Here is a 17,282-nt window from a genome sequence, read left to right as displayed (position 1 = left end):
CTGGAGGGACATCTGAAAATAAATATGGAGCAAAATGTAAAATAAATATTAAAATAATTTTGATTCCAATATGAAGATGTTGTTCACCGGTCAAAGTAACTATAATATAGCAGTTAGATTAGGTGTAGAGGTCTCTCTCTCTCTCTCTCTCTCTCTCTCTCTCTCTCTCTCTCTCTCTCTCTCTCTCTCTCTCTCTCTCTCTCGATCTCTCTCTCTCTACCAGTTAGATGAGGTGTAGAGGTCTCTCTCTCTCTCTACCAGTTAGATGAGGTGTAGATGTCTCTCTCTCTCTCTCTCTCTCTCTCTCTACCAGTTAGATGAGGTGTAGATGTCTCTCTCTCTCTCTCTCTACCAGTTAGATGAGGTGTAGATGTCTCTCTCTCTCTCTCTCTCTCTCTCTACCAGTTAGATGAGGTGTAGAGGTCTCTCTCTCTCTCTCTCTCTCTCTACCAGTTAGATGAGGTGTAGAGGTCTCTCTCTCTCTCTACCAGTTAGATGAGGTGTAGATGTCTCTCTCTCTCTCTACCAGTTAGATGAGGTGTAGAGGTCTCTCTCTCTCTCTACCAGTTAGATGAGGTGAAGAGGTCTCTCTCTCTCTCTCTCTCTCTACCAGTTAGATGAGGTGTAGATGTCTCTCTCTCTCTCTCTCTCTCTACCAGTTAGATGAGGTGTAGATGTCTCTCTCTCTCTCTCTCTCTACCAGTTAGATGAGGTGTAGAGGTCTCTCTCTCTACCAGTTAGATGAGGTGTAGAGGTCTCTCTCTCTCTCTACCAGTTGAATGAGGTGTAGAGGTCTCTCTCTCTCTCTACCAGTTAGATGAGGTGTAGATGTCTCTCTCTCTCTCTCTCTCTACTAGTTAGATGAGGTGTAGATGTCTCTCTCTCTCTCTACCAGTTAGATGAGGTGTAGATGTCTCTCTCTCTCTCTACCAGTTAGATGAGGTGTAGAGGTCTCTCTCTCTCTCTACCAGTTGAATGAGGTGTAGAGGTCTCTCTCTCTCTCTACCAGTTAGATGAGGTGTAGATGTCTCTCTCTCTCTCTCTCTCTCTACTAGTTAGATGAGGTGTAGAGGTCTCTCTCTCTCTCTTTACCAGTTAGATGAGGTGAAGAGGTCTCTCTCTCTCTCACTCTCTCTCTACCAGTTGAATGAGGTGTAGAGGTCTCTCTCTCTACCAGTTAGATGAGGTGTAGAGGTCTCTCTCTCTCTCTCTACCAGTTGAATGAGGTGTAGAGGTCTCTCTCTCTCTCTACCAGTTAGATGAGGTGAAGAGGTCCCTCTCTCTACCAGTTGAATGAGGTGTAGAGGTCTCTCTCTCTCTCTACCAGTTGAATGAGGTGTAGAGGTCTCTCTCTCTACCAGTTAGATGAGGTGTAGAGGTCTCTCTCTCTCTACCAGTTAGATGAGGTGAAGAGGTCTCTTTCTCTCTCTACCAGTTAGATGAGGTGTAGAGGTCTCTCTCTCTCTCTACCAGTTAGATGAGGTGTAGAGGTCTCTCTCTCTCTACCAGTTAGATGAGGTGTAGAGGTCTCTCTCTCTCTACCAGTTAGATGAGGTGTAGAGGTCTCTTTCTCTCTCTACCAGTTAGATGAGGTGAAGAGGTCTCTTTCTCTCTCTACCAGTTAGATGAGGTGTAGAGGTCTCTTTCTCTCTCTACCAGTTAGATGAGGTGTAGAGGTCTCTTTCTCTCTCTACCAGTTAGATGAGGTGAAGAGGTCTCTTTCTCTCTCTACCAGTTAGATGAGGTGTAGAGGTCTCTTTCTCTCTCTACCAGTTAGATGAGGTGTAGAGGTCTCTTTCTCTCTCTACCAGTTAGATGAGGTGTAGAGGTCTCTCTCTCTACCAGTTAGATGAGGTGTAGAGGTCTCTCTCTCTCTACCAGTTAGATGAGGTGTAGAGGTCTCTTTCTCTCTCTACCAGTTGAATGAGGTGTAGAGGTCTCTCTCTCTCTCTCTACCAGTTGAATGAGGTGTAGATGTCTCTCTCTCTCTCTCTCTCTCTACTAGTTAGATGAGGTGTAGAGGTCTCTCTCTCTCTCTTTACCAGTTAGATGAGGTGAAGAGGTCTCTCTCTCTCTCACTCTCTCTCTACCAGTTGAATGAGGTGTAGAGGTCTCTCTCTCTACCAGTTAGATGAGGTGTAGAGGTCTCTCTCTCTCTCTCTACCAGTTAGATGAGGTGAAGAGGTCTCTTTCTCTCTCTACCAGTTAGATGAGGTGTAGAGGTCTCTTTCTCTCTCTACCAGTTAGATGAGGTGTAGAGGTCTCTTTCTCTCTCTACCAGTTAGATGAGGTGTAGAGGTCTCTCTCTCTACCAGTTAGATGAGGTGTAGAGGTCTCTCTCTCTCTACCAGTTAGATGAGGTGTAGAGGTCTCTTTCTCTCTCTACCAGTTGAATGAGGTGTAGAGGTCTCTCTCTCTCTCTCTACCAGTTGAATGAGGTGTGGAGGTCTCTCTCTCTACCAGTTAGATGAGGTGTAGAGGTCTCTCTCTCTCTACCAGTTAGATGAGGTGTAGAGGTCTCTTTCTCTCTCTACCAGTTGAATGAGGTGTAGAGGTCTCTCTCTCTCTCTCTACCAGTTGAATGAGGTGTGGAGGTCTCTCTCTCTACCAGTTGAATGAGGTGTAGAGGTCTCTCTCTCTCTCTCTACCAGTTAGATGAGGTGTAGAGGTCTCTCTCTCTACCAGTTAGATGAGGTGTAGAGGTCTCTCTCTCTACCAGTTAGATGAGGTGTAGAGGTCTCTCTCTCTTATTGGGTTATTTTATTACTTGGCTTTAAATTATTTATTATTCCGTGTTATATTTTTTATTTTCACACTTTATTTAAGTTCTTGGGTCCTCTCTCAGTTTAGGACCGTGTTGCTTGAAGGCTCAGGTGAAGCAGCTCAGGTGAGTGTTTCTATAAATCACACTGAAGGGATACCTGTGAAAAGAGTCAGAGTGAGACCTCGCTCCTGCAGCCTCTCTGTGCTCCATGACGCAGCGGAAAGCAGCGGAAGAAGAAGAAGAAGAAGAAGAAGAAGAAGAAGAAGAAGAAGAAGAAGAAGAAGAGTGGCTCGGAGTGATCAGGATCTTCAGGATTTACAGACGGACAGGTGAGTGTGTCTATCAGGGGAAGTTAGTGTCTCTATATCAGGTGAAGTTTGTGTGTGTGTGTGTGTGTGTGTGTGTGTGTGTGTGTGTGTGTGTGTGTGTGTGTGTGTGTGTGTGTGTGTGTGTGTGTGTGTGTGTGTATGTGACTGATTTACAGAATCTCTACCCACTGACAGGAAACAGGAAGTGACTCACCTGCCTATGATGGACTACAGGTGGAGGCGGCGTGTTGCAGAGGCGATGGTGCCGCAGCAGCTTCCTGTCGAGCTGTGGCTGCAGGTGTTCAGCTTCCTGTCCTGGAGAGACAAGCTGAACCTGCGTCTCACCTGTTCTCACTTCAGACACCTGCTGGATAAGTCCCGCCCCCTGTGGCGAGGCTTCAGCGTGGTGCTGCAGCACTTCTCCCGCTACAACTCGGCCTTCTGGCGCAGCCTGGCTCAGAGGCACGTGGGCGGCGCCTCTGTGCGTTCAGGTAAGAGGAAACACCTGAAGCAGCTCTCCGCCTGGCTTCCCGCCCTCGAGGCTCTTCGATTGGACGAGTGGAAGGAAGGGGGCGTCGACGAGCTGAGACTCTTCCAGCGGCTGCAGCGCCTGTCACTCACTTCCTGCTCCATGTCGCTGAGGAACGTGGACTTCCTGTTTCCTCTGAGTCAGAACCTGCTGCAGCTCAGCCTGTGCAATGTGCAGCTCACCTGTCCCGCCGCTCACCTGTTGGCCGGCCTCAGTCAGCTGACCCGCCTCACCTCGCTGCTGCTGCACCATGACGGCAGCCTGAGGGTCCCCACGCTGAGGGGCGTCCTGACTCACCTGAGCCGGCTGCAGCACCTGTCCTGGACCATGATCACCTACAGGACGCTGGCTCCGGACTTCTTTAGTTCCACCCAGCTCACAGGTAAACACACCTGGATCAGCCAATCAGGAGTAGACTGGTTCATTAATGAGGTCCAGAGGTCAGTGCAGGTACACAGCAAACAGAAACTTCATCTTTTGGTTCAAAACACTCTCACCTCTTTCAGGTAACCCTCAGTAACTACTAGTGTCAAAACAGAGTCTTCAAACCTGGTCGTGTTATTGCAGTACCTGTAAATCCACACCTCACACTTCAGATGAGCTATATTCACAAATTCGTGTTGATATGGGAGTGACACGGTGAAAGTGTCCTGAGTCGAGGTGTGGAGGAACACTGGTTAACATTTAAACTCCAAACAGACTTACAGATGACCCTGAAGCAGTGCTACGGCGCCGCATGGACCCTAACCATAATAATAATAATCTGTATTCGTAGAGTTCCTTTCATACAACAACTGTTCTTCACAGAATACCAGGAAACAAGAGGTAGAAACACATTTAGATTAAAGGTACAATGATAAGAGGTCACACCTGTCCTGTGATTGGATGTTTTCTCCTGTCTCTCTGCAGAAGCAGGGGGCCTGCAGCTGTCGGACCTCCAACTGTTGAACTACGACGCCGTGGTGACGCAGGAAGTCCTGCAGCCTTTGTCCCGCCTCCGCAGCCTTTCAATCTTCCACCTGTACTCCGTACCTGGACCCACCTGTCACCTGCAGACCTGGCTGACGTCGCTGCCGCAGCTCCGCAGCCTCAGCGTTCACGGTGGGTCAGGAAGAGGTTTTACCTGTAGAGGAGGGGGGGTCGTGGTCTGGGAGGAAGATCAGTGTTTAGACTGAGCCTCAGGTGTTACACAGGTGGAGGTGTGTACGAGCATCTGGGTTTCAGACCAGAGAAACACAGATTGTGAGAGCGGCCGGCGGACTGAGCGGTTGTTCTACCACTTGTCAGGGGATTTAACCGTCTTTGTTTTTTTACCTGAGTCTGATATCTTTCCTCTCAAACCGCTGACACACCGTGATGTCATCATGTTTTCACCTGTCTGTCCAATAGGAGGCCATCCTCTGGCGATGTATGCTGACTTCCTGCCGTCGTCCCTCCTCAGTATGACCCTGTGTGTGGACATGCAGCCCGAAGACCTGCAGGTGGTCTCTGTCAGAGCTCCTCACCTGGAGCACCTGCACCTGGAGCCCTGGAGCTCCTCCTCTAGCCTGGTGAGGCTCCTCCCACAGCTGTTCCCTCACCTGAGGACGCTCCGGATCAGGTGAGCCCCCGGCTGAATAACTCCTACATGATCCTCAGGCTGATTGAACAAGCTAACATGCTAACCGTGGTAACCTGCTGTGTGTTTCAGACACCAGCACCTGTCCGACGATGACTTCCTGTGTGTGCAGCAGCTGCAGCGCCTTCACACTCTGGAGGTTCTGGACACGTTCTACAGACCCGATCCGATGGACCCCAGCTGGGTTGTGTACCAGCCCAGTCCTCGTCTGATACAGATGATCTCTGTGCTGCAGAAACTGACCAATCACAGAGTCCACGTCATCACCAGCTCACATAGAGACCCGCTGTCCTGCCACTGTGTCTGACCAATCAGAGACAGAGTCTGACCAATCAGAGACAGAGTCTTACCAATCAGAGACAGAGTCTGACCAATCAGAGACAGAGTCTGACCAATCAGAGAGAGAGACTGACAAATCAGAGAGAGTCTGACCAATCAGAGACAGTCTGATCAATCAGAGAGAGTCCGACCAATCAGAGACAGAGTCCGACCAATCAGATAGAGAGACTGACCAATTAGAGAGAGAGTCTGACCAATCAGAGAGAGAGACTGATCAATCAGAGAGAGTCCGACCAATCAGAGAGAGAGTCTGATCAGCCTTATAACCTTCATTTCTCTAATGCTGGATATTTATTAGATATATTTTATAATTATTATTTTTTGTAATCCTTTGCTTTGTGGTGAAAGACTATGTTTTTGTTAAAAGTACTGTTATTACACGGTACAACGTAGTGATGTCACTGTGCCTTCAGATCCCCCACGTGTGCAATGTAAACTGTACGATGTTCTGCAGTCACTAATAAAGAGCTACCTCACGGACCGGATTACTGTGTGATGTTAGGAAGCTGCTAGGAACACTTATTACCTGGAAACCCAGCTGAGGCCTGATGCCTTGGAGCAGGGGGGCCCAATACGTCGATCGCAAAGGTAAACATTTTTATTTTTAAGTTGGCCTATCATCCATCCTTACTATAGCATTTGCCACTTGATTGACGTACAGGTAAGCCAGTCTGAGTTGTATTGTGCCATACAGGTTCATGCCGTTATGAGGGGACCTCACCTCCTCATCTGAAGCGCAAATGCACTTATGCGGCATTACACAATTTAGATGTGTGTGTGTATAAGCTTCTGGTGCTTTTTTAAACACGTAAACAACTAGCTGTAGGCTATCCATGGTTGCGATAGAGATGGGGGGCGGTAGTTTTTACAGCACCCATTCACTTAGACAGTGAGGGGGGGGGCTAGATCAGGGCTTGACCCACGTCGCTCAACAGGCACACCGTAGACACTAATTAGAAGTACAGCAATGTACAGACGAATCAGCTGATTAAACACGATCTTAAGTATATATATTTTTTTACGCTAGGTGGGGCTGTGCCAACCAGTCGCTACTGGGTCTGACCTGGATCCTCTTTTCACCCTAGACCAGGGGTTCTCACTGGGAGCAGTAGCGCCCCTTAGCAGGCGTTCTGAGAAGGTTGGTGGGCGCTGGAAGCTACATCTTTGAAAGAGCCCGTTGGTGGTATTGGGGGGCGTTTTATTGTATTATCTAAGATTCAAAGAAAAAAAAGAGCGAGTCAAAATGTTTGCTAGACCATCAGGAGGATACCTACTGATCCAGTAAGTTCCTCCTGTGTTAACCTAATGGCAATAAACCTGTTTCTGATTCAGGACTTGGTCTGACCAGACACTCCAGCAGGTGCACTTCGCTCTGCATCGGTCAGCTCACTGCTCCGTCACTAAGGTGGACCTCAACTAAAACACACCCGTTTGCTGGCTCACAAAATCCATTGACATCACCAGGACCGAATAAAGTCTGTATATATTGAAGTACTATATATACACACACATTGTTAGATAACCATATCGAAAACCAGCTTGATATCACCTTGGAATAATACACCTGCAGGGTTCCTCCAGGGACAAGTGTGACGGATCAGTAAAAACAGGTAGAGAAACTTGAGATTGAAAATTGGTTTATTAAACAGGAAGGAGAATTCTGTCAGGATCCCTCGAGCAGCAGCACCTCGCTCTCTGGACGGGGGCGCACGCGCACCTCGCTCTCTGGATGGGGGGCGCACGCGCACCTCGCTCTCTGGATGGGGGCGCACGCGCACCTCGCTCTCTGGATGGGGGCGCACGCGCACCTCGCTCTCTGGATGGGGCGCACGCGCACCTCGCTCTCTGGATGGGGGCGCACGCGCACCTCGCTCTCTTGGATGGGGCGCACGCGCACCTCGCTCTCTGGATGGGGCGCACGCGCTCCTCGCTCTCTGGATGGGGGCGCACGCGCACCTCGCTCTCTGGATGGGGCGCACGCGCACCTCGCTAACAGATAAGCATATACATTCTGACCAACTCCAAGCATTGATTTAGTCAGAATGGGCTTCCATCAGTCAGGGTGTGGCCCAGAAGTCAATTGGCAGAATGCCAGGGCGAGTTGCTGTGGTCTTGAAAAAAGTGTCAACTGCAAATAGTTTCTTAAACTTAAATGAACGGTCAACAAAAGCCATTCAAACTGAAGGACTGACTTTAATACCTTCACCATTACTGCACTGATTTAATGTACATTCCTATTTGAGACATCTCACCCCTCCCGAGACAGCGTCCCGACTCGCATTGATCTGAACACTCAGGATAAACCAATTACAGAAAACAAAAACTTTTATTTTGAAATTACAACCAGGCTTCCTGTTCAGGTATTTACAGATGAAAACAATAAAATGTATAAAAAAACAAAAAAGCGTCCTCTTTTCTTTCTGCATTCATGCAGTCCATTATAAAACTCCCAGAATGCTTTGCATTCAGACAGGTGACAGCGGGCGCTCCTCGCCGTCACTCCGACGTCTCGTCGTCTTTCTGTTTCTTCTTCTTCTTCTTCTTCTTGGCACTGTCGACAACCTGGAGGACAGAGGACACGTTAAGGACCTGTCCACAGTTTACATAGTGTCAGCGCATCACTTCCTGTCTGTAACCTCACCTCTGGCTCTGCCTCCACTGGCTCCGCCTCCACTGGCTCTGCCGCCTCCTCCAGTTTTGCCTTCTTCTCTTTCTTCTTCTTCTTCTTCTTCACTTCCTCTGCAGACGGCGTGCATGGAGCGCTCGCTGCTTCCCCGTCGCTGTCGGCCTCTCTCTTCCTCTGCAGAAAGGTTAACGGTCAGATTAATATCACATAAACAGGATAGAACCGTCGGTGGTGGGGCAGGGTCTCACCTTAGTGGTCGTGTCACCTGACGCCTCAGTCTCCTTGGAGGCGCTGGAAACAAACAATGTAAAGACTTAAAACCTGAGGATCAGAGTGACTGCAGAGTATTCAGTTAGCGGACTGTCCTCAGAGAGCGTCAGCTGACTGAGTCGCTCCGAGCTGAGAGATTCTGTAGCAGAGCGACTCCCCCCGAGAGCACGGCAGCGCAGGGGGGGATAACTGTCTGCAGCACCTGAAGCCCCTCCCCTCAGCAGCCCCTCCCCTCAGTACCTGTAGTCCGTGTATCCCTCCTTCCAGGCGGTGGGCGTGCTGCCGTTGGCTTTCCCGTGTTTGTCGAGCAGTCCTTTCTGGATCATCATCTTCTTCTGACTCGCCTGATCAGGGAAAGAATAACTTTATTAACACAGAACGGGTAACTTTATGAACACAGAACGGCTTTATTAACAACACGGGTAACTTTATTAACACAGAACGGGTAACTTTATTAACACAGAACGGGTAACTTTATTAACACAGAACGGGTAACTTTATTAACACAGAACGGGTAACTTTATTAACACAGAACGGGTAACTTTATTAACACAGAACGGGTAACTTTATTAACACAGAACGGGTAACTTTATTAACACAGAACGGGTAAAGAGGAAACAGATGGACTCGTACCTTGGGGCCCAGCCCCCACTTTCGGGGGTAGGTGTCTCTCTCCATGATGACCCTCTTGATCTTAGCGACCACGCCGTGGTCACAGGTGGAGATCACCGCTGTGGTCATCAGAGCCACGCCTGCACACAGAAACCGTTAGTGTTATTATAACACACGTGGGCAGGTGAGGCAAGTCCTCGTTAACGAGCAGCCATCAGACTAGGGTGATAGATGAGAGGTCCTCACGGCCCGGAGGCTGCGGCATCTATATGTCATCATGTGGCTCACACACAGAGAGAGACAGAGAGAGAGACACAGACAGAGAGAGACACAGACAGAGAGAGACACAGAGAGAGAGAGACACACAGAGAGAGAGAGAGAGACACACAGAGACAGAGAGAGAGACACAGACAGAGAGACACAGACAGAGACAGACACAGACAGAGAGAGAGAGAGAGACACACAGAGAGAGAGACACAGACAGAGAGAGACACAGACAGAGAGAGAGAGACACAGACAGAGACAGAGAGAGACACAGACAGAGAGACACAGACAGAGAGAGAGACACAGACAGAGAGAGAGACACAGACAGACAGAGACACAGAGAGAGAGACAGAGAGAGACACAGAGAGAGAGACACAGACAGAGAGAGACACAGACAGAGAGAGACACAGACAGAGAGAGACAGAGACAGACACATAGAGAGAGAGAGACACAGACAGAGAGAGACACAGACAGAGAGAGACACAGACAGAGAGACACAGACAGACAGAGACACAGACAGAGAGACACAGACAGAGAGAGACACAGACAGAGAGAGACAGAGACAGACAGAGAGACACAGACACATAGAGAGAGAGAGACACAGAGAGAGAGAGAGACACAGAGAGAGACACAGACAGAGAGACACAGACAGAGACACACAGAGAGAGACACAGAGAGAGAGAGAGAGACACAGAGAGAGAGACACAGAGAGAGACACAGACAGAGACACATAGAGAGAGAGACACATAGAGAGAGAGACACACACAGAGACACACCTGTGCAGATGGCCTCCCCCTTGGTGGTGATGACCACGATGTCCTGGTTCATCTCGATGCCGTCCTCGTACCTGAGCACACCTGGCAGCATGATCTTGGCTCCGTAGCAGATGGCGTTCACCTGCAGTCACATGACCAAAGAAATCAGATTTCATGGAAAGGTCGAATAAACCTGGGTGTGTTATTGTGTAATCACACCATTACTAGTAAGTAGGGAGGCCAGTGATTATTCGATCATTCGTTTGTCTCCATAATCGAATATTATTTAAAAAAAAAAAAAATCGATTTTATTTATATTTTAATTATTATTTATGTTTTTTTTTTTCTGGCTTAGTTTCAACCAAAATATAGAATAATGCTAATAATAGTATTAATAATTGTAAATGGCCATTGGCGATCACGTCAGCCCGCTAGTGTCGCTGTAGAGCCTTTCTAGATACACAGACGCCGGTGTCTTCTTCTCGCAGTGAGTGCGAAGCAGTTCAACATTAACCCAGCACCTTCGTGATGTGTGGGAGCACCTCGGCTTTAAAAAGAAGGAAAGCGACAATTTAGATAAAACTATGGCTGGACAGCGATGGCGGTTGTTCATTTTGACACTGCACTTTATGTACTTACGTTCCAAAGGCTTGGAAGCTAGTTTGCACCGTTTCAATAAATGAAACTAATTCTCACATCTTTTGAGTCATTTTGTCCAGAATGTGCAAGCTGTAGACTCTCCGTCTAGTCAGAGCCATATATTGTATAATTGATGCTTTCAGTTTTCAGTTGAATGAATTCAATCCAAGTCGATGGAACTCTCACAAGATGTCACCAAAATCACTGTCCCTTTAAAATCTTTCAGAAAATGATGTAAGTGTATCGAATTATATCGAATCGTATCGTTGGCTGAATATCGTGATATACATCGTATCGTTGGCTGAATATCGTGATATACATCGTATTGTGAGCTGAATATCGTGTTGTGAGATTAGTGTATCGCTACAGCCCTAGTGTGTACAGTGTGTCCTCACCGCGCTGTCCTTCATCACCAGCCTCTTGTAGGACACCAGCAGTTTCTCCAGGGGGAAGATGACCCTCCTCAGGTACGTCTCGTCTTTGTTGTGGTCAAACTGCCACTGAGCGTCCAGGACATCGTGCATCGTCACCAGGTGATCCTACAGACACAGTACAGTGTGAGGGGGGGGGCAGTATATGGTGAGGGGGGGCAGTATATGAAATACAACATGAACGCTTTGTGATGTCAGCAGTGAGGGGGCACAGCATATTCATTGGATATAATATTAATGCTGTCACCATTGACCAGTGATCACTTTCTCTGCTGTTTCTGTTCCAGAGATTAATTATCAGAGCTGCACATACAGCGGCTCTGAACTCAACTCTCTGGGGGGGGGGGGGGGGGGGGGGGGTCTGTGTAACAGGAAGTGGGGGCTGACCTTCTCTCCCAGGACTCCCGAGCGGACCCTCCTCAGCTCCTGCATCTGGCCTCCGACCCCCAGCATCAGGCCAAGGTGAACGCAGAGGGTCCGGATGTAGGTTCCTGCCTCACAGCTGACCCAGAAGATACCTGGGGGGAGGTTACAGTCTGAAGCTGATCGCACGGTCATCTTCTAATCCCCCCCAGCCTCCTCCGTATAGTCATTATATATAATAGTTATATAATAAAGTATTGATCTCTCACCCAGCCTCCTCTCGGGGTCGTACTCGATCAGTTTGCTCTCGTACACAGTTCTGACTCTCAGTTGTCGCTTAACAGCAGCGATGAGAGGAGGTCTCTGGAACAAAGCTCCGGTCAGAGACTCCAGACCCTGGAGAGAGAAGAGGGTTAGTCACATGACAGTCACATGACAGGCAGCCAATCAGAGGGCTTCACATCCACTGACTAAATGTTCTCTATAGACACTGTAAGGTTCTCACCCGGGCCAGCGTGTGCTCGCTCTCGATGGCATTGTGCAGCCGAACAATTCCCACATACTCTTTCCCTGCAACACACAGAGAGAGTAGTGAGGGGGGGCCGCTGCTTTACTGTGACACACTGCCAGCCGGGCATTAAACACGACACACCATCCTGAGTGTATACCTGCGCTCTGCTGAGACTTGACCAACCGGGTGGCTCGGTCCACGCAGACGATCAGACAGCCCGTCACTTTGGGGTCGAGCGTGCCGCTGTGACCCGTCTTCTCCACTCGGAGAATCCTCCGGATCCACGCCACCACCTCGTGGGACGAAGGGTTCGCCGGCTTGTCCAGGTTGATAAAGCCCGTCCTGTTGGGGGGGGGGGGCGTTAGCATGTTAGCCTCAGGGACAGTTTCGTCCAACAGACCATTAGACTACTAAGCACCTGAACTCTGTAAAACATCTATAAACACTCATCTGTTTGCATCTTTATAATTATTCATACATCACTTTCTATCTTATCAGTTTTATGTCATATATATTCATGTTGCTCTGTTGGAGGGCAACATGTCCCTCCATCTCTCCACTGAAGCTACTCATGGAGAGACTTGAAACTCGGGGGAGGTTTTCAAATAACTCCAAATAATGATTTTTGGACTTTACGTTAAAAAGTTTATCATGATGTTAGCTTGTTAGCTTAGCATGAGGTTAGCTTGTTAGCTTAGCATGAGGTTAGCTTGTTAGCTTAGCATGATGTTAGCTTGTTAGCTTAGCATGATGTTAGCTTGTTAGCTTAGCATGATGTTAGCTTAGCATTACCTGACATAGTCCTGGATGTTCCTCTTCAGAGGGTTGCTGCCGTTGGGCAGCGGCGTGTAGTGAGCGGTGCGGATGTTCAGCTTATCAAAGTTCTGCAGGAGACAACCAGAGTTTAGAAAGAGCCTCTGCAGCTGAGACCACCCCCCCCCCTCTATGCTGTTATTCAGGATCACATGCCTACACCAGAAGCCCCCCCCCTCTATGCTGTTATTGATGAGTCTCAGCTGTGATCAGCGCAGTCAACTCGTCTTCGCGGCACTCGGGTCGAGTCGTCTCTCCTCGTGGATCCGGGTCGACCCGGCAGAACGCCGAGTCGAGGACATCACCACGAGGAGAGGCCCCGCCCTCAGAACGAGAGCGGGGGGGTGACTGCGACAAGATGGCCGCTCAGCGAATGGATAAACAGCTTCATCATTTCACAGATCTGAGCTCCTACGCTCCGTTACCTGAACTACACACTACCTGAACTACACACTACCTGAACTACACACTGCACACTACCTGAACTACACACTACCTGAACTACACACTACCTGAACTACACACTACCTGAACTACACACTACCTGAACTACACACTGCACACTACCTGAACTACACACTACCTGAACTACACACTACCTGAACTACACACTACCTGAACTACACACTACCTGAACTACACACTACCTGAACTACACACTGCACACTACACACTACCTGAACTACACACTACCTGAACTACACACTACCTGAACTACACACTACCTGAACTACACACTACCTGAACTACACACTACCTGAACTACACACTACCTGAACTACACACTACCTGAACTACACACTACCTGAACTACACACTACCTGAACTACACACTACCCACTACCTGAACTACCCACTACCCACTACCTGAACTACCCACTACCCGAACTACCCACTACCCACTACCTGAACTACACACTACCTGAACTACCCACTACCCACTACCTGAACTACCCACTACCCACTACCTGAACTACCCACTACCCACTACCTGAACTACACACTACCCACTACCTGAACTACCCACTACCCACTACCTGAACTACCCACTACCTGAACTACACACTACCTGAACTACACTACCTGAACTACACACTACCTGAACTACACACTACCTGAACTACACACTACCTGAACTACACACTACCTGAACTACCCACTACCTGAACTACCCACTACCTGAACTACACACTACCTGAACTACACACTACCTGAACTACCCACTACCCACTACCTGAACTACCCACTACCTGAACTACACACTACCTGAACTACACTACCTGAACTACACACTACCTGAACTACACACTACCTGAACTACACACTACCTGAACTACACTACCTGAACTACACACTACCCACTACCTGAACTACCCACTACCTGAACTACCCACTACCCACTACCTGAACTACACACTACCTGAACTACACACTACCTGAACTACACACTACCTGAACTACACACTACCTGAACTACACACTACCTGAACTACACACTACCTGAACTACACACTACCTGAACTACAAACAGTCCAAACTACCTGACTCCCCCACCCCTCACTCCCTGTTGATCACCTGACCCTCACCTTGAGCAGCAGAGGCCACTGAGACGTGTCCAGAGTCGCAGCTTTAGACTCCGGCCGAATGAAGAAGTCTCCGCTCTGCTGGATCTCCTGAGGAACAAACACACATTAACTCAGTGCAAAGTTAAGCATCTGCTAAAACACATTGAACAAACATTAGGTACAATGTGATTATATATCTTTATTGAACAGGTGTAACTCACCCCAACATCCTCTTCGATCCCTTTCTTCGTCTTCTTCATCTTCACTGATGATGCTGAAAAACACTCACTCATTAAACCATGAACAAATTTCAGAAGCCTAGAAATAAAGGGTTTGGTTTGGTTCACTAGTGTATACCCTCAGGTAATAAAGGGTTAGGTTTGGTTCACTAGTGTATACCCTCAGGTAATAAAGGGTTTGGTTTGGTTCACTAGTGTATACCCTCAGGTAATAAAGGGTTTGGTTTGGTTCACTCTATATACCCTCAGGTAATAAAGGGTTTGATTTAGTTCACTAGTGTATACCCTCAGGTAATAAAGGGTTTGATTTGGTTCACTCTATATACCCTCAGGTAATAAGGGTTAGCTCTTAAAGGCGGAAACACGTGTTCTGATACCACGTGTGTTAGCACCAGGCGGCTAACACGCAGCTAACAGGCCTGATAAACAGAGCGCTTCTGCTTCACACGGAGACTCAGGAGAGAACTCGGTTACAGGCAGAATATAATAGAAATGCCCTACATGTGGAACAGGCTTCGTTTAACAGCTATAATACAACGGGCTATCTGAAACACGTGGTCTCTGCAGAAACACGTGGTCTCTGTCTCTGCAGCTTCACAGGAGACAACACATCAAGATCCTGGGCCATGTTTAAAACCGCTTATACACTAACCCTATAATACATCAGGTATAAAGACGCAAAGACCCTCGTGTTTCTGCAGGAGAATCTCTGCAGGAACACGAGGGTCTCGTGGAGAAAATAGCTCTGATCCTGGTGCAAACAGGTATATTTGAAAAGGTATAACACACACGCTTTAATATAGGTATATTATAACCGTGTCATTATACCTGATGTATTATAACTGTTAAAACAAATCTTTACTAACGCCCCACGTGGCGTCGCAGACATTACACTTCTGCAGATCAAACCGAGTCTCAGTCTGCCCCTCACTGATCAGATAGTTCGCTTTATGGCCGTTAGAAATGGAGACATTCAATCATTGAAATATATAAACTTAAAAGACTTTAAAACGTTTTTTCTCCTTCTCCAAAACGTGCGGCGCACTCACCTCCAGTCTCCGCCATCTTGATCTGAGAGAGAGCTAACTCCTCCTGTTCCGCTTTCTAATCTTGTCTCTTCTTCTGTGGTGCCTCGCTAGCAGCTTTCAGCTCACTTCCCCCCCCCCCCCCCCCCCTCTGCAGGCCGGGGTCAGAACTGCTCTCTAAATCCTCTCTACGTCACAGAGCACCACGTGGTATTGTACACCCTCCTCGCGCATGCTTGCACGTGGCAGTGGGTCGACCACCCAAACAGAAACATGTTAACACAGGTTATATAAAAGTGTGCTAATGTCCTCTTCCAGTATGAGAGTAGCATGATAACATAGGTACCCCAACTGTAGCTGGGTACATGACAGGGTGTAGTCATTTGTAGTTATTTTGTTCACATGATATATGCTTACCTTAGGCAATATTATAAGGAATCATTCTGTACATTGTCATTGTTATGCGGATGATACTCAACTATATTTATCAATCAAGCCTTATGAAATTGATCATTTAAATAAAATTCAAGACTGCCTCAAGGACTTAAAAACGTGGATGACTTTAAACTTTTTGATGTTAAACATGACCAAAACTGAAGTTATTGTACTCGGCCCAAAGAATCTACGAAACAAATTATCTAAAGACTAACTATGGATGGCATTCATTTGGCCTCCAGTGAGACTGTAAGGAACCTTGGTGTTATATTTGATCAGGATTTATCCTTTAACGCCCACATAAAGTCAATCTCAAGGATATCCTCGTGGATTCATCTTCTTATTATAGACACATGCATTTCTATGTTGTAAACAGTGGCGGCTGGTGGAAAATATTTTTGGTGGGGCTATGGAAATGGTGACAAAACCATACTAGGGCATTTAAAATCAGGAGACTAAATACGAACTGTGTGTGTGTGTGTGTGTGTGTGTGTGTGTGTGTGTGTGTGTGTGTGTGTGTGTGTGTGTGTGTGTGTGTGTGTGTGGTCATACTTGTCAAAACTCCCGATTTTCGCGGGAGACTCCCGCATTTCTGACAAAATCAGATTTACTCACCACTGTTTCCACTCGGACTTTAATACAGCTACACCATTGTTTGGTTTCAATGGTAGCGCGTCTCTTTAGCAGCGCGCGCAACTCAAAGTCTGAGAGGGTGAGGAAAATGAAAACTGAACAAGAATCGACAACTCGAACCTCTGATCACTCCTTTCCTGTAAAATACAGGTCCAGCCCACACATATGCTCCATGGTGCCACAGGCATTACCCTTACAACTACAATAAGCATGTACATGTTAATCTACAGCTCCGGCGATCCACTAGCACCGGAGTCTACACCTGCAGAAGCAGCCATCCCCTACTGTAGCGTCACCTTGGATACGAGTCGAAACAACTCACAGGTCAGGGCGCTGAAAGGGCGCCCTTTGAGCATCAGATCTGACGACGCTGATTGGCTGAAATTATGTTTCGGCGGCATAGTTTACAGATAGCAACAGTCAGCTTGTTGGCTGCTGCTACTCTGGCTGAGGGCTCCTTTCTACCGCCCCGACGAGAGAGGGTAATGATACACGCTGCGGCCAGGCAGGAAACATGTGACTTATCAGTAACTTTACACATCG

The 17,282-nt window shown here is 47.9% G+C and overlaps 2 protein-coding genes across 3 annotated transcripts; one reads left to right on the top strand and one right to left on the bottom strand.

Annotated features, from left to right (window-relative positions):
* The first annotated feature begins 2,816 nt into the window (after positions 1-2,816).
* Positions 2,817-6,038, top strand: LOC307046124 (uncharacterized protein). The gene is made up of 5 exons (XM_079692310.1): positions 2,817-3,093; positions 3,268-3,983; positions 4,511-4,702; positions 4,991-5,201; positions 5,292-6,038. Exons 2-5 carry the CDS (start codon positions 3,293-3,295, stop codon positions 5,524-5,526), a joined length of 1,329 nt encoding a protein of 442 aa, XP_079548436.1. The 5' UTR covers positions 2,817-3,093; positions 3,268-3,292; the 3' UTR covers positions 5,527-6,038.
* Positions 6,039-7,865: 1,827 nt separating this feature from the next.
* dkc1 (dyskeratosis congenita 1, dyskerin) lies at positions 7,866-15,797 on the bottom strand. Of its 2 annotated transcripts, none has more exons than XM_079692308.1 (15): positions 15,696-15,797; positions 14,629-14,681; positions 14,429-14,515; positions 12,822-12,913; positions 12,187-12,371; positions 12,024-12,088; positions 11,788-11,914; positions 11,543-11,673; positions 11,120-11,263; positions 10,107-10,227; positions 9,088-9,206; positions 8,695-8,798; positions 8,433-8,475; positions 8,200-8,358; positions 7,866-8,120 (listed from the first exon to the last, which is right to left on the bottom strand). In XM_079692308.1, the coding sequence occupies exons 1-15, from the start codon at positions 15,709-15,711 to the stop codon at positions 8,055-8,057; spliced, it is 1,512 nt and encodes a 503-aa protein (XP_079548434.1). In that variant the 5' UTR covers positions 15,712-15,797; the 3' UTR covers positions 7,866-8,054. The 2 variants fall into 2 exon arrangements, with proteins under 2 accessions (XP_079548434.1, XP_079548435.1); XM_079692309.1 differs by having other exon boundaries at positions 14,629-14,682; positions 15,700-15,763.
* Between the last annotated feature and the right edge of the window lie 1,485 nt (positions 15,798-17,282).

Source organism: Notothenia rossii (assembly GCF_949606895.1).
Source record: "Notothenia rossii genome assembly, chromosome: 7".
NCBI lineage: Eukaryota > Metazoa > Chordata > Actinopteri > Perciformes > Nototheniidae > Notothenia > Notothenia rossii.
The sequence above is the reverse complement of the archived record's forward strand: the minus strand, read 5'-3'. Positions and strand labels throughout refer to the sequence as shown.

Excerpts from the sequence above, each read along its gene's own strand:
- LOC307046124 (XM_079692310.1), top strand. The coding sequence starts at position 3,293 with ATGATGGACTACAGGTGGAGGCGGCGTGTTGCAGAGGCGATGGTGCCG. Across the intron at positions 4,703-4,990 it reads CCGCAGCCTCAGCGTTCACG|GAGGCCATCCTCTGGCGATG; the intron begins GTGGGTCAGGAA and ends TCTGTCCAATAG. Across the intron at positions 5,202-5,291 it reads CTGAGGACGCTCCGGATCAG|ACACCAGCACCTGTCCGACG; the intron begins GTGAGCCCCCGG and ends TGTGTGTTTCAG.
- dkc1 (XM_079692308.1), bottom strand. Across the intron at positions 14,516-14,628 it reads GGATCGAAGAGGATGTTGGG|GAGATCCAGCAGAGCGGAGA; the intron begins GTGAGTTACACC and ends TTTGTTCCTCAG. Across the intron at positions 10,228-11,119 it reads TGGTGATGAAGGACAGCGCG|GTGAACGCCATCTGCTACGG; the intron begins GTGAGGACACAC and ends ATGTGACTGCAG.